The 25,550-nt window shown below is 49.6% G+C and overlaps 2 protein-coding genes across 2 annotated transcripts in view; both read left to right on the forward strand.

The window, feature by feature from the left end:
- LOC140065181 (germ cell-specific gene 1-like protein) overlaps positions 1–17,303 on the forward strand; it is a 40,861-nt gene extending 23,558 nt beyond the window's left edge. Inside the window, exons 2-5 of the mRNA XM_072112753.1 lie at positions 3,687–3,734; positions 10,782–10,934; positions 12,007–12,118; positions 17,001–17,303. Of these exons, the coding sequence (XP_071968854.1) occupies positions 3,687–3,734; positions 10,782–10,934; positions 12,007–12,118; positions 17,001–17,268 (581 nt within the window). The 3' untranslated portion in view covers positions 17,269–17,303. The remainder of the gene's footprint in view (positions 1–3,686; positions 3,735–10,781; positions 10,935–12,006; positions 12,119–17,000) is intronic.
- A 5,235-nt stretch (positions 17,304–22,538) lies between these two features.
- On the forward strand, positions 22,539–24,319 carry CRTAP (cartilage associated protein). Its single transcript, XM_072112754.1, has one exon. The coding sequence runs from the start codon at positions 22,870–22,872 to the stop codon at positions 24,073–24,075; it is 1,206 nt and encodes a 401-aa protein (XP_071968855.1). The 5' UTR covers positions 22,539–22,869; the 3' UTR covers positions 24,076–24,319.
- Positions 24,320–25,550: the final 1,231 nt, after the last annotated feature.

Here is a 25,550-nt window from a genome sequence, read left to right on the forward strand (position 1 = left end):
TGGGCACAGAGTCTGTGAAATTATGTTCCTAGCGTCCAGCAGGCTCTGAGCAAAGGGGCCTCCCAAAACAGATGCAGAGGAGTCTCCTCCTTCCAGGGGCACCTGGGGCAGTAGGGAGCGTTGCTCAGTCTTCGGGCGCACATGAATGACTAGAGGAGCAGCCCTTGTGTCTGTAGAACAGTCTGCTCCAAGACACATTGGCCCAAACAGTCCTGGCCGTGTTCTGGGGGACTCCCAGAACAGATTCCTACAAGTCTTCGGCTCGGATGAGCTTGTGCACCGTCTTTGGTTTCCACAGATTTCAGTCCCTCCAGTTGGAGATCCCTCACAAAACGTACACCCTGGGCATAGTACCAAGGTGCTTCCCAGTTATTAGGGAAGGAGCTGTCCCACAGAGGGGCAGGAGGAGAAAGCGAGACATGGACTTTCCCTCAGATCTGCAGAGTTCCTCAGGGTCCTGCGCACGCAGTCTTGGCTCCTTGAACATGACTTCTCACTTGCCACTATCCATCTCGGAGCCCCAAGCAAACTGGAAAACTGTTCTAGTAATCACCTTGCAAACAGGGGCCGGGGGTGGCCATGACTGTGCGGGGTACTGGAGTACGGGCAGCACCTCGTTACACAGGACAAGAGAGCTGTCTGTGGCCCCACAGTGCGGCGACTCTGGTGTTGACTTTGGACAAGCGTTTTTGCCAGGTCTTTAGGGCTGTGACTTCCTTCCCGAACCAAATCCCCAGAACCTTCATCAAGTCCCGTTGAATGGTGAAGGGGGCAGAAGAAGGGCGATGCCACCTCATCCAGGACACTTTGGGGACATAACTGTAATGGTTAGTAACATGGGACATTGATGACAAAGTTTCTGTGAGATGGCGAGTACTAATGACTCCTGGGTAAGTATGGGGACTCTCTGTTTACAGTAAATGAGAGAGGGTCTAAAAGTGCAAAGATAGAATTAGACAAGTCAGAGACTGAAGAGTAAAGAGTTTCGCTCCTGGTGAGTGGGAGAGTCCTGTAGAGGAGGTCAGTGATAAGAGGCAGAGGGGTTAATGGGGATGTTTGGGTCTCCCGTGATGAGTGTTGGAATATCACAGGATACAAAGTGTGGAGGCAAAGTGGCGCGGAGCTGGCAGGGTGCATTCAATCTCTCGCTCGCTCTTGCTGGATGCATCTTCAGCCCAATTTTTACAATTGAAACTTCTAAAACACTAATTGTCATTCTGATTCCCTCTCGTCTAGACTCCTGTAACTCCCTACTAATCATCTTCCACTCACTAATCTCTCTCCTCTACAATCTATTCTCCATGCAGCAGCCAGGCTCGTCTTCCTGACCAAACACTACACGGATGCCTCCAGTCTGTGCCTCTGGACTGGCTGCCCGTCTCCTTCCGAATTCAGTGTAAATTAATAACCCTCATCCACAAAGCTCTGCACAATGCTGCACCTCCCTATCTCTCTTCTCTCATCTCAGTCTATCGCCCTTCCTGTGCTCTTCCATCTGCCAGTGATATTAGATTAATCTCTACCTTACTTCGAATCTCCCACTTGCGTCTCCAGGACTTCTCCTGAGCTGCACCAATTCTCTGGAATGCCCTTCCCCGGACTCTCAGACTAATACCCGCCCTCCACAGCTTCAAACGTGCTCTTATAGCCCAACTATTTAGGCAAGTCTATCACACTCCCCAACTGCATGCAACTATAATTCTATTTTTATTAACCAATTCCGTGTCCTCCTCCCATCTTTTATTCAGAAAACACCGGATATACACCGAGCTCCCGGCTCCTCTGCATATGAGAGGCGGCTGATGACTGGTTTAAGCAGCAGCGTCTTTAATTATTAAATTATTTTATCCTGATCCCTTATAAAGAATAGCTGGACCATTATACAAGCTCTTATACTTCTTGTGTGCCCCCCTCATCCCATAGAGTGTAAGCTCTTGTGATCAGGGCCCTCACTGCTATTGTTATTACTCTGTAATGTCTTATTTTATTTGTATATGTTCCCCATAAGTGCTCTGGTATTTGATGGCGCTATATAAAGATTATTATTAGGGTGAGCCAGGAAGAAGATATATTACAGCCACAAAAAGGGAGAATGGGTGAAAAAGCCTGAGGGTGGGGACCTCAAAAGAAGGGAAAGTGGAGGAGGGGACAGGAGGAATGACCTGGATACTGTGGAGAGAGTAGTATTCCTATCCCCTGCCTATTCTCAGGTCTGGAGGTGAGAAAAGTGTAAGCCACCATATGACAAAGCAGCGAGGGAGGCAGAGTCATCCTGCTGGATCCATGTTTCAGTGATGGCCGCAGGTCGTGAATGGACTCAGGTGTATTACACAAAGAGCCGGCGTTCCAGAGGAGCTGCAGGAGGTAGACAGAGAAAGGAGCTGGCTCAGTGATGTATGAGAGGGTAATCTCTGCTTCACAGCCGATCCAGACAGAATATGGGGGTTTGATAAACTATAGAGAATATGAGAGGAGAACAATAGTAAGAGAAGGATGGAAGATACAGCGGCTACATTCCTGGAAATATCTCCTCTAAGACGACATCATGGAGGGTTTAATCTTCCATCTCTGACCCCGATCTTGTGAAGTCCCAGTGATTGTCAGTGACAGGAGGGAGGCTGCCGGGCCCAATCTTCAATCACCATCGGGGTCAGAGGTCAATGGAAAGGTTTAATAGAAGACGTCTCCTCTAGGATGGAAGTGTCAGTAATAGTCTCCATGATGGATAAGGAGGAAGAGGAGGCGAAATATGCAAAGCACATTCATCATTATACTGTCATGGCCGCATCAAGGTCACCACATGTTACCAGGTCACACTACACGCAACACCAAACACTATCTATCTATCTATCTATCTATCTATATCCTATCTATCTATCTATCTCCTATCTATCTATCTATCTATCTATCTATCTATCTATCTATCTATCTATCTCCTATCTATCTATCTATCTCCTATCTATCTATCTATCTATCTCCTATCTATCTCCTATCTATCTATCTATTTATCTATCTATCTCCTATCTATCTATCTATCTCCTATCTATCTATCTATCTATCTATCTATCTATCTATCTATCTATCTCCTATCTATCTATCTATCTATCTATCTATCTATCTCCTATCTATCTATCTATCTCCTATCTATCTATGTATCTATCTATCTATCTTTCTCCTATCTATCTATCTATCTATCTATCTCCTATCTATCTATCTTTCTCCTATCTATCTATCTATCTATCTATCTATCTATCTATCTCCTATCTATCTATCTATCTATCTATCTATCTATCTATCTCCTATCTATATATCTATCTCCTATCTATCTATCTATCTATCTATCTATCTATCTATCTATCTATCAATCATCCATTTATCTATCTATCTATCTCCTATATAGCTATCTATCTCCTATCTATTTATCTCCTATCTATCTATCTTTCTATCTATCTATCTATCTATCTATCTATCTTCTATCTATCTATCTATCTTTCTATCTATCTATCTATCTATCTATCTATCTATCTTTCTTTCTATCTATCTATCTATCTATCTATCTATCTATCTATCTATCTTTCTATCTATCTCCTATCTATCTCCTATCTATCTATCTATCTATCTATCTATCTATCTATCTATCTATCTATCTATCTATCTATCTATCTATCTCTCCTTGTGTTTTCCAGGTGAGAAGTGTCGCAGTTTCATTGCTCTGACGCCCCCTGCAGACCGCGGTAAGCCCCCATGTTATGTAGATGATGGATGTTGGGTCCACGCATGGTTGGAGATGACGCCTGTATCTCCATCTCTTCCCGTGTCATATGCCGCCACCTAGTGCCCACTCCTATGTGTACAGTCTCCAACCAAAACTCCATACAGGGGCCTGATTTATACCTTACTGTCTTCTCATGCACACAACGGGGCTTATTTACTAAGGGTTCGTCGGACGCATTTCCGTCAGGTTTCCCGAATTTTTTCGTTTTGCTGATTGTGGCGCATCAGTGCCGGCTTTCATGCGACACAAATCGGGGAGAGGCCGTCAGACAACCCGACTGATTCGGACAAACCATGCAATTTAAAAATCAAATTGTGTCACAAGATCAGCACTCACATGCACCGGCACAGTACTGCTTCCCCTCCTCCCCCACAGTACTACTTCCCCTCATCCCTCCTCCCGCACAGTACTGCTTCCCCTCCTCCCCCACAGTACTACTTCCCCTCATCCCTCCTCCCCCACAGTACTGCTTCCCCTCCTCCCCCACAGTACTACTTCCCCTCATCCCTCCTCCCCCACAGTACTGCTTCCCTTCATCCCTCCTCCCCCACAGTACTACTTCCCCTCATCCCTCCTCCCGCACAGTACTGCTTCCCCTCCTCCCGCACAGTACTACTTCCCCTCATCCCTCCTCCCGCACAGTACTGCTTCCCCTCATCCCTCCTCCTGCACAGTACTACTTCCCCTCATCCCTCCTCCCGCACAGTGCTGCTTCCCCTCCTCCCCCACAGTACTACTTCCCCTCATCCCTCCTCCCCCACAGTACTGCTTCCCCTCATCCCTCCTCCCCCACAGTACTACTTCCTCTCATCCCTCCTCCTGCACAGTACTACTTCCCCTCATCCCTCCTCCCACACAGTACTGCTTCCCCTCATCCTTCCTCCTGCACAGTACTACTTTCCCTCATCCCTCCTCCCACACAGTACTGCTTCCCCTCATCCCTCCTGCACAGTACTGCTTCCCCTCATCCCTCCTCCCGCACAGTACCGCTTCCCCTCATCCCTCTTCCCGCACAGTACCACTTCCCCTCATCCCTCCTCCTGCACAGTAATGCTTCCCTTCATCCCTCCCCCTGCACAGTACTACTTCCCCTCATCCCTCCTCCCGAACAGTACTACTTCCCCTTATCCCTCCTCCCGCACAGTACTGCTTCCCTTCATCCCTCCTCCTGCACAGTAATGCTTCCCTTCATCCCTCCCCCTGCACAGTACTACTTCCCCTCATCCCTCCTCCCGAACAGTACTACTTCCCCTTATCCCTCCTCCCGCACAGTACTGCTTCCCCTCCTCCCTCCTCCCCCACAGTACTGCTTCCCCTCATCCCTCCTCCCGCACAGTACTGCTTCCCTTCATCCCTCCTCCCGCACAGTACTACTTCCCCTCATCCCTCCTCCCGCACAGTACTGCTTCCCCTCATCCCTCCTCCCCCACAGTACTACTTCCCCTCATCCCTCCTCCCCCACAGTACTACTTCCCCTCATCCCTCCTCCTGCACAGTACTACTTCCCCTCATCCCTCCTCCTGCACAGTACTACTTCCCCTCATCCCTCCTCCTGCACAGTACTGCTTCCCCTCATCCCTCCTCCTGCACAGTACTCCTTCCCCTCATCCCTCCTCCCGAACAGTACAACTTCCCCTTATCCCTCCTCCCGCACAGTACTGCTTCCCTTCATCCCTCCTCCCACACAGTACTGCTTCCCCTCATCCCTCCTCCCGCACAGTACGCTTTCCCCTCATCCATCCTCCCGCACAGTACTGCTTCCCCTCATCCCTCCTCCCGCACAGAATTGCTTCCCCTCATCCCTCCTCCCGCACAGAATCGCTTCCCCTCATCCCTCCTCCCTCACAGTGCTACTTCCCCACATCACTCCTCCTTCACAGTGCTGCTTCCCTTCATCCCTCCTCCTGCACAGTTCCGCTTTCCCTCATCCCTCCTCCCGCACCGTACTGTTTCCCCTAATCCCTCCTCCCGCACAGTACCGCTTCCCCTCATCCCTCCTCCCTCACAGTGCTGCTTCCCCTCATCCCTCCTCCTTCACAGTACCGCTTCCCCTCATTCCTCCTCCCGCACAGTACTGCTTCCCCTAATACCTCCTCCCGCACAGTACTGCTTCCTTCATCTCTCCTCCCGCACAGTACTGCTTCCTTCCTCCCTCCTCCCGCACAGTACTGCTTCCCTTCCTCCCTCCTCCCGCACAGTACTGCTTCCCTTCATCCCTCCTCTCGCACAGTACTGCTTCCCCTCATCCCTCCTCCTGCACAGTACTCTTTCCCCTCATCCCTCCTCCCGCACAGTACTGTTTCCCCTCATCCCTCCTCCCGCACAGTACTGCTTCCCTTCATCCCCCCCCCCCCACACAGTACTGCTTCCCCTCATCCCTCCTCCTCGCACAGTACTCTTTCCCCTCATCCATCCTCCCGCACAGTACTGCTTCCCCTCATCCTTCCTCCTTCACAGTGCTGCTTCCCTTCATCCCTCCTTCTGCACAGTTCCGCTTTCCCTCATCCCTCCTCCCGCACAGTACTGTTTCCCCTAATCCCGCCTCCCGCACAGTACCGCTTCCCGTCATCCCTCCTCCCTCACAGTGCTGCTTCCCCTCATCCCTCCTCCTTCACAGTACCGCTTCCCCTCATTCCTCCTCCCGCACAGTACTGCTTCCCCTAATACCTCCTCCCGCACAGTACTGCTTCCTTCATCTCTCCTCCCGCACAGTACTGCTTCCTTCCTCCCTCCTCCCGCACAGTACTGCTTCCCTTCCTCCCTCCTCCTGCACAGTACTCCTTCCCCTCATCCCTCCTCCCGAACAGTACAACTTCCCCTTATCCCTCCTCCCGCACAGTACTGCTTCCCTTCATCCCTCCTCCCACACAGTACTGCTTCCCCTCATCCCTCCTCCCGCACAGTACGCTTTCCCCTCATCCATCCTCCCGCACAGTACTGCTTCCCCTCATCCCTCCTCCCGCACAGAATTGCTTCCCCTCATCCCTCCTCCCGCACAGAATCGCTTCCCCTCATCCCTCCTCCCTCACAGTGCTACTTCCCCACATCACTCCTCCTTCACAGTGCTGCTTCCCTTCATCCCTCCTCCTGCACAGTTCCGCTTTCCCTCATCCCTCCTCCCGCACCGTACTGTTTCCCCTAATCCCTCCTCCCGCACAGTACCGCTTCCCCTCATCCCTCCTCCCTCACAGTGCTGCTTCCCCTCATCCCTCCTCCTTCACAGTACCGCTTCCCCTCATTCCTCCTCCCGCACAGTACTGCTTCCCCTAATACCTCCTCCCGCACAGTACTGCTTCCTTCATCTCTCCTCCCGCACAGTACTGCTTCCTTCCTCCCTCCTCCCGCACAGTACTGCTTCCCTTCCTCCCTCCTCCCGCACAGTACTGCTTCCCTTCATCCCTCCTCTCGCACAGTACTGCTTCCCCTCATCCCTCCTCCTGCACAGTACTCTTTCCCCTCATCCCTCCTCCCGCACAGTACTGCTTCCCTTCATCCCCCCCCCCACACAGTACTGCTTCCCCTCATCCCTCCTCCTCGCACAGTACTCTTTCCCCTCATCCATCCTCCCGCACAGTACTGCTTCCCCTCATCCTTCCTCCTTCACAGTGCTGCTTCCCTTCATCCCTCCTTCTGCACAGTTCCGCTTTCCCTCATCCCTCCTCCCGCACAGTACTGTTTCCCCTAATCCCGCCTCCCGCACAGTACCGCTTCCCGTCATCCCTCCTCCCTCACAGTGCTGCTTCCCCTCATCCCTCCTCCTTCACAGTACCGCTTCCCCTCATTCCTCCTCCCGCACAGTACTGCTTCCCCTAATACCTCCTCCCGCACAGTACTGCTTCCTTCATCTCTCCTCCCGCACAGTACTGCTTCCTTCCTCCCTCCTCCCGCACAGTACTGCTTCCCTTCCTCCCTCCTCCCGCACAGTACTGCTTCCCTTCATCCCTCCTCTCGCACAGTACTGCTTCCCCTCATCCCTCCTCCTGCACAGTACTCTTTCCCCTCATCCCTCCTCCCGCACAGTACTGTTTCCCCTCATCCCTCCTCCCGCACAGTACTGCTTCCTTCATCCCTCCTCCCGCACAGTACTGCTTCCCTTCATCCCTCCTCCCACACAGTACTGCTTCCCCTCATCCCTCCTCCCGCACAGTACTCTTTCCCCTCATCCATCCTCCCGCACAGTACTGCTTCCCCTCATCCCTCCTCCTTCACAGTGCTGCTTCCCTTCATCCCTCCTTCTGCACAGTTCCGCTTTCCCTTATCCCTCCTCCCGCACAGTACTGTTTCCCCTAATCCCTCCTCCCGCACAGTACCGCTTCCCATCATCCCTCCTCCCTCACAGTGCTGCTTCCCCTCATCCCTCCTCCTTCACAGTACCACTTCCCCTCATTCCTCCTCCCGCACAGTACTGCTTCCCCTAATACCTCCTCCCGCACAGTACTGCTTCCTTCATCTCTCCTCCCGCACAGTACTGCTTCCTTCCTCCCTCCTCCCGCACAGTACTGCTTCCCTTCCTCCCTCCTCCCGCACAGTACTGCTTCCCTTCATCCCTCCTCTCGCACAGTACTGCTTCCCCTCATCCCTCCTCCTGCACAGTACTCTTTCCCCTCATCCCTCCTCCCGCACAGTACTGTTTCCCCTCATCCCTCCTCCCGCACAGTACTGCTTCCTTCATCCCTCGTCCCGCACAGTACTGCTTCCCTTCATCCCTTCTCCCACACAGTACTGCTTCCCCTCATCCCTCCTCCCGCACAGTACTCTTTCCCCTCATCCATCCTCCCGCACAGTACTGCTTCCCCTCATCCCTCCTCCCTCCTCCCGCACAGAATTGCTTCCCCTCATCCCTCCTCCCGCACAGAATCGCTTCCCCTCATCCCTCCTCCCTCACAGAGCTACTTCCCCTCATCACTCCTCCTTCACAGTACTGCTTCCCTTCATCCCTCCTCCTGCACAGTTCCGCTTTCCCTCATCCCTCCTCCCGCACAGTACTGTTTCCCCTAATCCCTCCTCCCGCACATGACCGCTTCCCCTCATCCCTCCTCCCTCACAGTACTGCTTCCCCTCATCCCTCCTCCTTCACAGTACCGCTTCACCTCATTCCTCCTCCCGCACAGTACTGCTTCCCCTAATACCTCCTCCCGCACAGTACTGCTTCCTTCATCTCTCCTCCCGCACAGTACTGCTTCCTTCCTCCCTCCTCCCGCACAGTACTGCTTCCTTCCTCCCTCCTCTCGCACAGTACTGCTTCCCCTCATCCCTCCTCCTGCACAGTACTCTTTCCCCTCATCCCTCCTCCCGCACAGTACTGTTTCCCCTCATCCCTCCTCCCGCACAGTACTACTTCCCTTCATCCCTCCTCCCGCACAGTATTGCTTCCCCTCATCCCTCCTCCCGCACAGAACTGCTTCCCCTCATCCCTCTTCTCGCACAGTACCGCTTCCCCTCATCTCTCGTCCCTCACAGAACCACTTCCCTTCATCCCTCCTACCGCACAGTACTACTTCCTTTCATCCCTCCTCCTGCACAGTACTGCTTCCCCTCATCCCTCCTCCCGCACAGTACTGCTTCCTTTCATCCCTCGTCCTGCACAGTACTACTTCCCCTCATCCCTCCTCCCGCACAGTACTGCTTCCTTCCTCCCTCCTCCCGCACAGTACTGCTTCCCTTCCTCCCTCCTCCGGCACAGTACTGCTTCCCTTCATCCCTCCTCTCGCACAGTACTGCTTCCACTCATCCCTCCTCCTGCACAGTACTCTTTCCCCTCATCCCTCCTCCCGCACAGTACTGTTTCCCCTCATCCCTCCTCCGGCACAGTACTGCTTCCTTCATCCCTCCTCCCGCACAGTATTGCTTCCCCTCATCCCTCCTCCCGCACAGAACTGCTTCCCCTCATCCCTCTTTTCGCACAGTACCGCTTCCCCTCATCTCTCGTCCCTCACAGAACCACTTCCCTTCATCCCTCCTACCGCACAGTACTACTTCCTTTCATCCCTCCTCCTGCACAGTACTGCTTCCCCTCATCCCTCCTCCCGCACAGTACTGCTTCCTTCCTCCCTCCTCCCGCACAGTACTGCTTCCCTTCCTCCCTTCCTCCCTCCTCCGGCACAGTACTGCTTCCCTTCATCCCTCCTCTCGCACAGTACCGCTTCCACTCATCCCTCCTCCTGCACAGTACTCTTTCCCCTCATCCCTCCTCCCGCACAGTACTGTTTCCCCTCATCCCTCCTCCCGCACAGTACTGCTTCCTTCATCCCTCCTCCCGCACAGTACTACTTCCCCTCATCCCTCCTCCCGCACAGTACTGCTTCCCCTCATCCCTCCTCCCGCACAGTACTACTTCCCCTCATCCCTCCTCCCACACAGTACTGCTTCCTTTCATCTCTCCTCCCGCACAGTACTGTTTCCCTTCATCCCTCCTCCCGTACAAGACTGCTTCCCCTCATCCCTCCTCCCGCACAGTACTGCTTCCCTTCATCCCTCCTCCTGCACAGTACTCTTTCCCCTCATCCCTCCTCCCTCACAGTGCTGCTTCCCCTCATTCCTCCTCCTTCACAGTACTACTTCCCCTCATTCCTCCTCCCGCACAGTACTGCTTCCCCTAATACCTCCTCCCGCACAGTACTGCTTCCTTCATCTGTCCTCCCGCACAGTACTGCTTCCTTCCTCCCTCCTCCCGCACAGTACTGCTTCCCTTCCTCCCTCCTCCCGCACAGTACTGCTTCCCTTCATCCCTCCTCTCGCACAGTACCGCTTCCACTCATCCCTCCTCCTGCACAGTACTCTTTCCCCTCATCCCTCCTCATGCACAGTACTGTTTCCCCTCATCCCCTCAGGGTTGGCCGTAACCAAAGCTGAGGGTTGTCCCTAACCAAAGCTGAGGGTTGTCCCTAACCAAAGCTGAGGGTTGACCCTCAGTACAGTACTGCTTCCCCTCATCCCTCCTCCCACACAGTACCAGTGGGGCGGGGCTGTAACTACCTTTCACACATGATCTTGTATCTTGGTGCAGGTGTGCTGTGGCTCTCCATCGTTGCGGAGGTCTTGTACATCACGTTGCTCCTCACGGGGGTCAGCCTTATGTCGGTGGAGATTTGTTACTATACCTCAGTTATTGATGGCCTGAAGCTGAACGCCTTTGCGGCCATCTTTACTGTTCTATCAGGTAAGTTGCCGAGAGAAGCAAAACCTTCTAATAAGCGAATCACTTCTTCTGGAGAAGATCTACAAGATGTAGGAGGCAGTAAGGGATAAATAGGACACAGGGGGTTCTGACCACACTCAGTGCCGGACTGAGCCTCCAATGTATTTAGACCTAATACCGAGTCCCCAGAACCAGAAGAAGACACCACAGTTTAGAGACCCTTAGGGTTTAATGAAGAATGTGCCCCAAGAGGACCCTCCTTGTTGGCTCCTCCAATGAGAAGACTCTTTGCTACAAATTCTATATACCGCCCACTTAGGGTGTATGAAGATAACAGGAGGTAGCCCGTTATTGGTATTTCCCCAACCAAAACTAAGGACAGCCCCAACCAAAGCTGAAGGTAATAGTATCCAGAGCAGAAGCATGACAATCACCAAAGTTGAGGGTTGACCCTAACCAAAGCTGAAGGTGATTGTATCCAAAGCTCAAAGTTGACCCTTACCAAAGCTGAAGGTTGACTCAAACCAAAGCTGAGGGTTGTCCCTTACCAAAGCTGAGGGTTGTCCCTTACCAAAGCTGAGGGTTGTCCCTAACCAAAGCTGAGGGTTGTCCCTAACCAAAGCTGAGGGTTGACCCTAACCAAAGCTGAGGGTTGACCCTAACCAAAGCTGAGGGTTGACCCTAACCAAAGCTGAGGGTTGACCCTAACCAAAGCTGAGGGTTGGCCGTAACCAAAGCTGAGGGTTGGCCGTAACCAAAGCTGAGGGTTGGCCGTAACCAAAGCTGAGGGTTGGCCGTAACCAAAGCTGAGGGTTGGCCGTAACCAAAGCTGAGGGTTGACCCTAACCAAAGTTGAGTTTGGCTTTTGCTGTCATTACATTGTATGCTTGACTCTGGAACCACAGTGAAGATCAGAAAATTTTAAATTGGTGAGTTCCACTTTCGACCAATGTTTGTGACCCCCAATCATAAAGCTCTCCATCATCCTCTGCTTCCATCTTGTGGTAGAGTGGTCATGGTCCCAGTTTTTGAAGAATGTTCATTGTCTGTACACTCCTCTGAGGACATATAATAGCAGTGGTGTCTCTTCCAGGACTGCTCGGGATGGTGGCCCACATGATGTACACCACAGTCTTCCAGATGACGGTCAATCTTGGTCCAGAAGACTGGAGACCTCAGAATTGGGACTACGGCTGGTCCTACTGGTAAAATGTTTCTACTCAACCTTTTGCTAAAAATAGTCATAACGGTAGAAATATCCAATCCAAAACCTGCAGAACTTCTGATGTTATCGGCTCCTCGGGGTCGGCACAACCAGGGGAGACATCAGGTCCCGACTAGATATCATGTCCTTCTCTCTGATGGATGTTCCCCCGACACCCGAGATCAGAAGCCGCAGAAACTCCTCCACCACAAAGTTCTCTGCAGATTTCAGAACTCAGCAGTTTTAGGTGAATTTGCTTGAAGATGAAAAACCTCATTACACGTTTTATCGACATCTTTTTGAAGTGGATTCAATGTCGAAAGAGAAAAGTCTATTAAATAGGAAAAGATAGAAAATCAGCAAAGAGTCAGAGGAAAAGAGACATAACAAGAGTCATTACACCCTGCACTACACATGTATATATCACAGGAGATCCCCAGGTTATACCGGCCACTCCATATCACTATATACAGGGGATCCCCAGGTTATACCAGCTGTACATATATCATTATATACAGGAGATCCCCAGGTTATACCGGCTGTACATATACCATTATATACAGGAGATCCCCAGGTTATACCGGCTGTACATATATCATTATATACAGGAGATCCCCAGGTTATACCAGCTGTACATATATCATTATATACAGGAGATCCCCAGGTTATACCGGCTGTACATGTATCATTATATACAGGAGATCCCCAGGTTATACCAGCTGTACATATATCATTATATACAGGAGATCCCCAGGTTATACCAGCTGTATATATATCATTATATACAGGAGATCCCCAGGTTATACCGGCTGTACATATATCATTATATACAGGAGATCCCCAGGTTATACCGGCTGTACATATATCATTATATACAGGAGATCCCCAGGTTATACCGGCTGTACATATATCATTATATACAGGAGATCCCCAGGTTATACCAGCTGTACATATATCATTATATACAGGAGACCCCCAGGTTATACCGGCTGTACATATATCATTATATACAGGAGATCCCCAGGTTATACCGGCTGTACATATATCATTATATACAGGAGAACCCCAGGTTATACCGGCTGTACATATATCATTATATACAGGAGATCCCCAGGTTATACCAGCTGTACATATATCATTATATACAGGGGATCCCCAGGTTATACCGGCTGTACATATATCATTATATACAGGGGATCCCCAGGTTATACCGGCTGTACATATATCATTATATACAGGAGATCCCCAGGTTATACCGGCTGTACACATATCACTATATACAGGATATACCCAGGTTATACCGGCCACTCCATATCACTATATACAGGGGATCCCCAGGTTATACCGGCTGTACATATATCACTATATACAGGAGATCCCCAGGTTATACCAGCTGTACATATATCATTATATACAGGAAATCCCCAGGTTATACCGGCTGTACATATATCATTATATACAGGAGATCCCCAGGTTATACCGGCTGTACATATATCATTATATACAGGAGATCCCCAGGTTATACCGGCTGTACATATATCATTATATACAGGAGATCCCCAGGTTATACCGGCTGTACATATATCATTATATATAGGAGATCCCCAGGTTATACCGGCTGTACATATATCATTATATACAGGAGATCCCCAGGTTATACCGGCTGTACATATATCATTATATACAGGAGATCCCCAGGTTATACCGGCTGTACATATATCATTATATACAGGAAATCCCCAGGTTATACCGGCTGTACATATATCATTATATACAGGAGATCCCCAGGTTATACCGGCTGTACATATATCATTATATACAGGAAATCCCCAGGTTATACCGGCTGTACATATATCATTATATACAGGAGATCCCCAGGTTATACCGGCTGTACATATATCATTATATACAGGAGATCCCCAGGTTATACCGGCTGTACATATATCATTATATACAGGAGATCCCCAGGTTATACCGGCTGTACATATATCATTATATACAGGAGATCCCCAGGTTATACCGGCTGTACATATATCATTATATACAGGAGATCCCCAGGTTATACCGGCTGTACATATATCATTATATACAGGAGATCCCCAGGTTATACCGGCTGTACATATATCATTATATACAGGAGATCCCCAGGTTATACCGGCTGTACATATATCATTATATACAGGAGATCCCCAGGTTATACCGGCTGTACATATATCATTATATACAGGAGATCCCCAGGTTATACCGGCTGTACATATATCATTATATACAGGAGATCCCCAGGTTATACCGGCTGTACATATATCATTATATATAGGAGATCTCCAGGTTATACCGGCTGTACATATATCACTATATACAGGAGATCCCCAGGTTATACCGGCTGTACATATATCATTATATACAGGAGATCCCCAGGTTATACCGGCTGTACATATATCATTATATACAGGAGATCTCCAGGTTATACCAGCTGTACATATATCATTATATACAGGAGATCCCCAGGTTATACCGGCTGTACATATATCACTATATACAGGAGATCCCCAGGTTATACCGGCTGTACATATATCACTATATACAGGAGATCCCCAGGATATACCGACTGTACATATATCATTATATACAGGAGATCCCCAGGTTATACCGGCTGTACATATATCATTATATACAGGAGATCCCCAGGTTATACCGGCTGTACATATATCATTATATACAGGAGATCTCCAGGTTATACCGGCTGTACATATATCACTATATACAGGAGATCCCCAGGTTATACCGGCTGTACATATATCATTATATACAGGAGATCCCCAGGTTATACCGGCTGTACATATATCATTATATACAGGAGATCCCCAGGTTATACCGGCTGTACATATATCATTATATACAGGGGATCCCCAGGTTATACCGGCTGTACATATATCATTATATACAGGAGATCCCCAGGTTATACCGGCTGTACATATATCATTATATACAGGAGATCCCCAGGTTATACCGGCTGTACATATATCATTATATACAGGAGATCCCCAGGTTATACCGGCTGTACATATATCATTATATACAGGAGATCCCCAGGTTATACCGGCTGTACATATATCATTATATACAGGAGATCCCCAGGTTATACCGGCTGTACATATATCATTATATACAGGAGATCCCCAGGTTATACCGGCTGTACATATATCATTATATACAGGAGATCCCCAGGTTATACCAGCTGTACATATATCATTATATACAGGAGATCCCCAGGTTATACCGGCTGTACATATATCATTATATACAGGAGATCCCCAGGTTATACCGGCTGTACATATATCATTATATACAGGAGATCCCCAGGTTATACCGGCTGTACATATATCATTATATACAGGAGATCCCCAGGTTATACCGGCTGTACATATATCATTATATACAGGAGATCTCCAGGTTATACCGGCTGTACATATATCACTATATACAGGAGATCCCCAGGTTATACCGGCTGTACATATATCATTATATACAGGAGATCCCCAGGTTATACCGGCTGTACATATATCATTATATACAGGAGATCCCCAGGTTATACCGGCTGTACATATATCATTATATACAGGGGATCCCCAGGTTATACCGGCTGTACATATATCATTATATACAGGAGATCCCCAGGTTATACCGGCTGTACATATATCATTATATACAGGAGATCCCCAGGTTATACCGGCTGTACATATATCATTATATACAGGAGATCCCCAGGTTATACCGGCTGTACATATATCATTATATACAGGAGATCCCCAGGTTATACCGGCTGTACATATATCATTATATACAGGAGATCCCCAGGTTATACCGGCTGTACATATATCATTATATACAGGAGATCCCCAGGTTATACCGGCTGTACATATATCATTATATACAGGAGATCCCCAGGTTATACCGGCTGTACATATATCATTATATACAGGAGATCTCCAGGTTATACCGGCTGTACATATATCACTATATACAGGAGATCCCCAGGTTATACCGGCTGTACATATATCATTATATACAGGAGATCCCCAGGTTATACCGGCTGTACATATATCATTATATACAGGAGATCCCCAGGTTATACCGGCTGTACATATATCATTATATACAGGGGATCCCCAGGTTATACCGGCTGTACATATATCATTATATACAGGAGATCCCCAGGTTATACCGGCTGTACATATATCATTATATACAGGAGATCCCCAGGTTATACCGGCTGTACATATATCATTATATACAGGAGATCCCCAGGTTATACCGGCTGTACATATATCATTATATACAGGAGATCCCCAGGTTATACCGGCTGTACATATATCATTATATACAGGAGATCCCCAGGTTATACCGGCTGTACATATATCATTATATACAGGAGATCCCCAGGTTATACCGGCTGTACATATATCATTATATACAGGAGATCCCCAGGTTATACCAGCTGTACATATATCATTATATACAGGAGATCCCCAGGTTATACCGGCTGTACATATATCATTATATACAGGAGATCTCCAGGTTATACCAGCTGTACATATATCATTATATACAGGAGATCCCCAGGTTATACCGGCTGTACATATATCATTATATACAGGAGATCCCCAGGTTATACCGGCTGTACATATATCATTATATACAGGAGATCCCCAGGTTATACCGGCTGTACATATATCATTATATACAGGAGATCCCCAGGTTATACCGGCTGTACATATATCATTATATACAGGATATCCCCATGCTCTATATGGCTATATCCTGGATGCTTATGTTATAGCGGCTGTACACAGTGATGTATAATACATGCATTGTTCCCGCAGTCTGGCGTGGGGCTCATTCACATGCTGTATGGCGGCCTCAGTAACGACCATCAACAGATACACGAAGACAATCCTGGAATTCAAGCAGAGAAAACGGAACCTGGAGCGGAGTCTACAGAACAAGCAGACGGCGCCGGGACAAGATGGCTGCCAGGCGGTGTGGGACATCTACATAGACACGTTACATGGGGGCAGAGGGGGCGCTGCGGGGCTCCCCTCACACTACGGGAAGCCCTTCCCCCACACACATTGTGACCAGTGCTGCTGACTTTACATTTCTTATTTCTTGCAATTTTTTTTATAATAAAAACATTGAATAGGCGTTTGGTCCGTCCTGTCTTCTCTGGGGGTCCGTGCTCTCTTCTCTGGGGGTCCTTCCTGTCTTCTCTGGGGGTCCGTCCTGTCGTCTCTGGGGGTCCATGCTCTCTTCTCTGGGGGTCCGTCCTGTCGTCTCTGGGGGTCCGTCCTGTCTTCTCTCGGGGTCCGTCCTGTCTTCTCTGGGGGTCTGACTTGTCGTCTCTGGGGGTCCATCCTGTCTTCTCTGGGGGTCCGTGCTCTCTTCTCTGGGGGTCTCTAGTTATTTTGAGGTCTGGTGGTCTATAGTTATTCTGGGGTCTGTAGTTATTCCTGGTTCTGGTCTGGGGTCTGTAGTTATTATGGGGTCTGTAGTTATTATGGGGTCTGGTCTGGGGTCTGTAGTTATTATGGGGTCTGGTCTGGGGTCTGTAGTTATTATGGGGTCTGGTCTGGGGTCTGTAGTTATTATGGGGTCTGGTTTGGGGTCTGTAGTTATTATGGGGTCTGGTTTGGGGTCTGTAGTTATTATGGGGTCTGTAGTAATTCCAGGTTCTGGTCTGGGTTCTGTATTTATTCTGGGGTCTGGTCTGGGGACTGTAGTTATTCTGGGGTCTGGTCTGGGGTCTATAGTTATTATGGGGTCTGGTTTGGGGTCTGTAGTTATTATGGGGTCTGTAGTAATTCCAGGTTCTGGTCTGGGTTCTGTATTTATTCTGGGGTCTGGTCTGGGGTCTGTAGTTATTCTGGGGTCTGGTCTGGGGTCTATAGTTATTCTGGGGTCTGTAGTTATTCTGGGGTCCGGTCTGGAGGTCTGTAGTTATTCTGGGGTCTGTAGTAATTCCAGGTTCTGGTCTGGGTTCTGTATTTATTCTGGGGTCCAGTCTGGGGTCTGAATTTATTCAATAGTTATTGGGGGTCTGTAGTTATTCTGGGGTCCGGTCTGGGGGTCTGTAGTTATTCTGGGGTCCGGTCTGGGGGTCTGTAGTTATTCTGGGGTCTGGTCTGGGGGTCTGTAGTTATTCTGGGGTCTGGGGTCTGTAGTTATTCTGGGGTCCAGCTTTGGAGGTCCGTAGTTATTCTGAGGTCCGGTCTTGGGTCTGCAGTTATTCTGGTGTCCGGTCTGGGATCTGTAGTTATTATGGGGTCTGGTCTGGGGTCTGTAGTTATTCTGGGGTCCGGTCTGGGGTCTATAGTTATTCTGGGGTCCGGTCTGGGGTCTGTAGTTATTCTGGCGTCTGTAGTTATTCTGGGGTCCGGTCTGGGGGTCTGTAGTTATTCTGGGGTCTGGTCTGGGGGTCTGTAGTTATTCTGGGGTCTGGTCTGGGGTCTGTAGTTATTATGGGGTCCGGTCTGGGGGTCTCTAGTTATTTTGAGGTCTGTAGTTATTCCAAGTTCTGGTCTGGGTTCTGTAGTTATTCTGGGGTCTATATTTATTCTGGGGTCTATAGTTATTCTGGGGTCTGGTCTGGGGTCTGTAGTTATTATGGGGTCTGTAGTAATTCCTGGTTCTGGTCTGAGTTCTGTAGTTATTCTGGGGTCCAGTCTGGGGTCTGCAGTTATTCTGGGGTCTGCAGTTATTCTGGGGTCCGGTCTGGGGTCTGTAGTTATTCTGGGGTCTGGTCTGGGGTCTGTAGTTATTGTGGGGTCCGGTCTGGGGTCTGTAGTTATTCTGGGGTCCGGTCTGGGGTCTGTAGTTATTCTGGGGTCCGGTCTGGGGTCTGCAGTTATTCTGGGGTCTGTAGTTATTCTGGGGTCCGGTCTGGGGTCTGTAGTTATTCTGGGGTCCGGTCTGGGTCTGTAGTTATTCTGGGGTCCGGTCTGGGGTTTGTAGTTATTCTGGGGTCCGGTCTGGGGTCTGTAGTTATTCTGGGGTCTGGTCTGGGGTCCGGTCTGGGGTCTGTAGTTATTCTGGGGTCTGGTCTGGGGTCCGGTCTGGGGTCTGCAGTTATTCTGGGGTCTGTAGTTATTCTGGGGTCCGGTCTGGGGGTCTGTAGTTATTCTGGGGTCCGGTCTGGGTCTGTAGTTATTCTGGGGTCCGGTCTGGGGTTTGTAGTTATTCTGGGGTCCGGTCTGGGGTCTGTAGTTATTCTGGGGTCTGGTCTGGGGTCCGGTCTGGGGTCTGTAGTTATTCTGGGGTCTGCAGTTATTCTGGGGTCTGCAGTTATTCCAGGCTCTGGGGGTCTGTAGTTATTCTGGGGTCCGGTCTGGGGTCTATAGTTATTCCAGGTTCTTGTCTGGGGTCTGTAGTTATTCTAAAGTCTGGTTTGGGCGTCTGTAGTTATTATGGGGTCCGGTCTGGGGGTCTCTAGTTATTTTGAGGTCTGTAGTTTTTCCTGGTTCTGGTCTGGGGGGGCTGTAGTTATTATGTGGTCTGGTCTAGGGTCTGTAGTAATTCCAGGTTCTGGTCTGGGTTCTGTATTTATTCTGGGGTCCAGTCTGGGGTCTATATTTATTCTGGGGTCTGTATTTATTCTGGGGTCCGGTCTGGGGTCTGCAGTTATTCTCGGGTCTATAGTTATTCCAGGTTCTGGTCTGGGGTCTGTAGTTATTCTAAAGTCTGGTTTGGGCATCTGTAGTTATTATGGGGTCCGGTCTGGGGGTCTCTAGTTATTTTGAGGTCTGGTGGTCTATAGTTATTCTGGGGTCTGTAGTTATTCTGGGGTCTGGTCTGGGGTCTGTAGTTATTCTGGGGTCCAGTCTGGGGTCTCTAGTTATTCTGGGGTCTGTAGTTATTCCAGGGTCTGGGGGTCTGTAGTTATTCTGGGGTCTGGTCTGGGGTCTATAGTTATTCTGGGGTCTGATCTGGGGGGTCTTTAGTTATTCTGGGGTCTGGTCTGGGGTCTGTAGTTATTATGGGGTCCGGTCTGGGGTTTATAGTTTTTCTGGGGTCTGTAGTTATTCGGGGGTCCGGTCTGGGGGTCTCTAGTTATTTTGGGGTCTTTAGTTATTCTGTGGTCTGGTCTGGGGTCTGTAGTTATTATGGGGTCCGGTCTGGGGTTTATAGTTTTTCTGGGGTCTGTAGTTATTCCTGGTTCTGGTTTGGGGTCTGTAGTTATTCCTGGTTCTGGTTTGGGGTCTGTAGTTATTCCTGGTTCTGGTTTGGGGTCTCTAGTTATTCGGGGGTCCGGTCTGGGGGTCTCTAGTTATTTTGAGGTCTGGTGGTCTATAGTTATTTTGGGGTCTGTAATTATTCTAGGGTCTAAATTTACATTGACTGTTGGATTTGGAATATACTTTTGGGGTTCTGTTGCTCGGCTTTAGGGCGGAGCTATTTGTGGTCCGGATCTGAAACTCGTCCTGTGTAAAGCCAAAATCACATCAAGGCTCGTAGTAACCTGCCCAGTATTGTTTTGACAATCCATATCAAACGTGATTGGCTTAGATACACAGCTCAGCAGACAGTATCACACAGGAGAGGATTAGATACACAGCTCAGCAGACTGTATCACACAGGAGAGGATTAGATACACAGCTCAGCAGACTGTATCACACAGGAGGGGATGAGATACACAGCTCAGCAGACTGTATCACACAGGAGGGGATGAGATACACAGCTCAGCAGACTGTATCACACAGGATAGGATTAGATACACAGCTCAGCAGACTGTATCACACAGGACAGGATTAGATACACAGCTTAGCAGACAGTGTCACACAGGATAGGATTAGATACACAGCTCAGCAGTCAGTATCACACAGGATGGGATTAGATACACAGCTCAGCAGGCAGTATCACACAGGATAGGATTAGATACACAACTCAGCGTCAGTATCGCACTGGATAGGATTAGATACACAGCTCAGCAGACCGTATCACACAGGATAGGATTAGATACACAGCTCAGCAGTCAGTATCACACAGGATAGGATTAGATACACAGCTCAGCAGACTGTATCACACAGGACAGGATTAGATACACAGCTTAGCAGACAGTGTCACACAGGATAGGATTAGATACACAGCTCAGCAGACTGTATCACACAGGACAGGATTAGATACACAGCTCAGCAGACAGTATCACACAGGATAGGATTAGATACACAGCTCAGCAGACTGTATCACACAGGACAGGATTAGATACACAGCTTAGCAGACAGTGTCACACAGGATAGGATTAGATACACAGCTCAGCAGTCAGTATCACACAGGATGGGATTAGAAACACAGCTCAGCAGGCAGTATCACACAGGATAGGATTAGATACACAACTCAGCGTCAGTATCGCACTGGATAGGATTAGATACACAGCTCAGCAGACCGTATCACACAGGATAGGATTAGATACACAGCTCAGCAGTCAGTATCACACTGGATAGGATTAGATACACTGCTCAGCAGACAGTATCACACAGGACAGGATTAGATACACAGCTCAGCAGACTGTATGACATAGGATAGGATTAGATACACAGCTCAGCAGACTGTATCACACAGGAGAGGATTAGATACACAGCTCAGCAGACAGTATCACACAGGTTAGGATTAGATACACATGTTAGCGGGCAGTATCACACAGGAAAGGATTAGATACACATGTTAGCGGGCAGTATCACACAGGATAGGATTAGATACACAGCTCAGCAGACAGTATCACACAGGATAGGATTAGATACACAGCTCAGCAGTCAGTATCACACAGGGCGGATTAGATACACAGCTCAGCAGACAGTATCACACAGGTTAGGATTAGATACACAGCTCAGCAGACAGTATCACATAGGATGGGATTAGATACACATGTTAGCGGGCAGTATCACACAGGATAGGATTAGATACAAAGCTCAGCAGTCAGTATCACACAGGATAGGATTAGATACAAAGCTCAGCAGACAGTATCACACAGGATAGGATTAGATACAAAGCTCAGCAGTCAGTATCACACAGGAGAGGATTAGATACACAGCTCAGCAGGCAGTATCACACAGGATAGGATTAGATACAAAGTTCAGCAGGCAGTATCACACAGGATAGGATTAGATACAGCCCCTGTGCCTATGTGGCAGTGCAGCAGGGAGCGCCCCTCCCACCACCGGGGTCGGGGGCTGCTGTATTACATGGGGGGCAGTGAGTGCTCTCCCCCCCCAGCTCTGCCACATGTGTAAATCCCCGGCAAAGCACTAAATAAAGTTCTTTGAAAAGTAAAGGGGGGGCTATTATTTCCCTGCCAATGGGAGCTGGTGCTTCACATTCCTTCCCTGGATCTCCGCCCGCTGCCTGGAGAAACTTTCGGAAACTTCCTGCAGCCCCCCCCCCCCCTCCTCCTCTCCTCCTGTGCTACGTGGTCCTGTGCTCATAGGAAGCCCTGACACAGGGGGATCCACATCTGCAACCTATGGGACAACCCGATAGTGTCCATGCATCCTGGTGCTGAGCGCTCCTGGAGGACCCGGAATGACCTAACGACCTGGTGGGACAGACTGGACCCTCAGAAAGAACTGGGATTCCTGGATCTTTAAGAAGGACTTTGCTAGGACTTAAGGACCTTGAGACGGTCTTCCAGCTCTGCGCATCAAATCGTTGAGTCTTCGTTCTCTACATTCCTTGGGTCTTCAATTTTGAGTTGTCTTCACCATGATCCGGGGTCTTGTCTGCCCTCTGCTCCTGGTCTTCATCGTGTCCGTAAATGGGCAGTATGAACGTTACAGCTTCCGGAGTTATCCGCGGGATGAGCTGATGCCCCTGGAGAGCGCCTACAAGTATGCACTGGACCAATACAGCAACGAGAACTGGCCCGAGAGCGTCAACTACCTGGAGGTAAGCCTCCGGCTCTTCAGGCTTCTAAGGGACAGCGAGGCTTTCTGCAACCTCAACTGCAGCACGGCACAAATAGACACCGGTGGGACCTCCAAGAACCAGAGTGGCCACCTGGGGCGTTTCAGTGGTTTCCCGGAGCTCAAGGTGTTTGGTGATGTCCTCATGAGGGCCCAGTGCCTCAAGCGATGTAAGCAAGGTCTCCCCGCCTTCCGTCAGTCACAGCCGAGCCGGGAGACCATGGAGGAGTTCCACAAGCGGGAGCCGTACAAGTTTTTACAGTACGCCTACTTCAAGACCAACAACTTGCCGAAAGCCATCGCCGCCGCCCACACATTCCTCCTGATGCACCCCGATGACGAGATGATGAAGAGGAACATGGCGTACTACAAGAGCATGCCCGATTCTGAGAACCACATCCAGGACCTGGAGACCAAGACCTACGAGACCTTGTTCATCAGAGCCGTCCGGGCCTACAATGGAGAAAACTGGAGGACCTCCATCTCCGATATGGAGATGGCTCTACCCGACTTCTTCAAGACGTTCCAGGAGTGCATTGCGGCCTGCGAGGGCTCCCGAGAGATCAGAGACTTCAAAGACTTCTACCAGTCAGTGGCCGACCACTACATCGAGGTCCTCGAATGCAAACTAAACTGTGAGAACACCCTAACTCCGGTCATCGGGGGCTTCGTGGTGGAGAAGTTTGTGGCCACCATGTATCACTACCTGCAATTTGCCTACTACAAGCTGAACGATGTGCGGAACGCAGCTCCTTGCGTGGCCAGCTACCTGCTCTTTGACCCCGACGACGATGTCATGAAGCAAAACTTGGTCTACTACCAGTACCACATGGACAAGTGGGGGCTGTCAGAGGACAACTTCAAGCCGAGGTCGGAGGCCGCCCTTTACTACAACATCACCAGCAAGCAGAAGGAGCTCTACCAGTTTGCCCTCCAGAATATTGTGGATGACGATGAGGGAAATGTGGTGGAATATCTGGACGAGCTTCTGGAGGAGAACCTCTGAGGGCAATGTGGTGGAATATCTGGACGAGCTTCTGGAGGAGAACCTCTGAGGGCAATGTGGTGGAATATCTGGACGAGCTTCTGGAGGAGAACCTCTGAGGGCAATGTGGTGGAATATCTGGACGAGCTTCTGGAGGAGAACCTCTGAGGGCAATGATTTTGAGATGTTTTTGAATATTTGGGAGTTTTGGGGACCTCCTCATGTGGTGCTTCAGGGTAAATATTGGGAATAAAAAGCCATAAAACACAAGAAGTCGGGAGTCGTTTGGTTGACCGTCCTCTGGGACGTGTGGTGGTCCCTGCCCGATCCTCAAGAGTCTTGGTCCACCCAAGCATCAGTGTAATACTCAGGTACTCTTTCTATATTTAAAGGGGTTTTCCGTTTTTGAGGTTCCATTGTAGAAGGTTCCTGGAGCTTCCAGTCTACAGGTAACAATTGTGGCCAATCAGCTGAGTGACCCTGTGCACATATAACCATCAAGGCACGTGATTGGCTCAGCCGCCAGGTACCGTGATGTCATCACTTCCTGCCTGACAGGGGACCTGAGCACTGGAACCTGGTGACCTCCACAAAAACTCCCCCCTTCTAGGAAATAAGCAGAAAACCCCTTTAAATCTCCTCTTCTGTGTCTCTGTGGTGCAGCCAGAATTGTTGGGGGAGAGATGAGAGGGAGTGGGAGGGTCAGACTACATGAGGTTTGTCTGTAGTCTGCCACCATAGACACACATAGATCTACAGAGGAGCTGCGGACACCAAACTCTAGATTCTTATTGTAGATGATATAAAAAATTGCTTCACTTATATGAGAACAGATGACAAGTCAGATGATGCAGGTCCCTATTACAGCTCATCCTCCCCGCAGCAGTATATACTATAGCTCACTCTCCCCGCAGCAGCATATACTATAGCTCACCCTCCCCGCAGCAGTATATACTATAGCTCACCCTCCCCGCAGCAGTGTATACTATAGCTCACCCTCCCCTCCCCGCAGCAGTGTATACTATAGCTCACCCTCCCCTCCCCGCAGCAGTATATACTATAGCTCACCCTCCCCGCAGCAGTATATACTATAGCTCACCCTCCCCGCAGCAGTGTATACTATAGCTCACCCTCCCCTCCCCGCAGCAGTGTATACTATAGCTCACCCTCCCCGCAGCAGTGCATACTATAGCTCACCCTCCCCGCAGCAGTGTATACTATAGCTCACCCTCCCCTCCCCGCAGCAGTGTATACTATAGCTCACCCTCCCCGCAGCAGTGCATACTATAGCTCACCCTCCCCGCAGCAGTATATACTATAGCTCACCCTCCCCGCAGCAGTATATACTATAGCTCACCCTCCCCGCAGCAGTGTATACTATAGCTCACCCTCCCCGCAGAAGTGTATACTATAGCTCACCCAGGGGCGTAACTACAGCGGTAGCAGCTGCTATGGGGCCTGCAGTGTCAGGGGGCCCCATCATCTGACCTGACACA

The sequence above is a fragment of the Engystomops pustulosus genome, chromosome 6 (assembly GCF_040894005.1).
Source record: "Engystomops pustulosus chromosome 6, aEngPut4.maternal, whole genome shotgun sequence".
NCBI classification, from domain to species: Eukaryota; Metazoa; Chordata; class Amphibia; order Anura; family Leptodactylidae; genus Engystomops; species Engystomops pustulosus.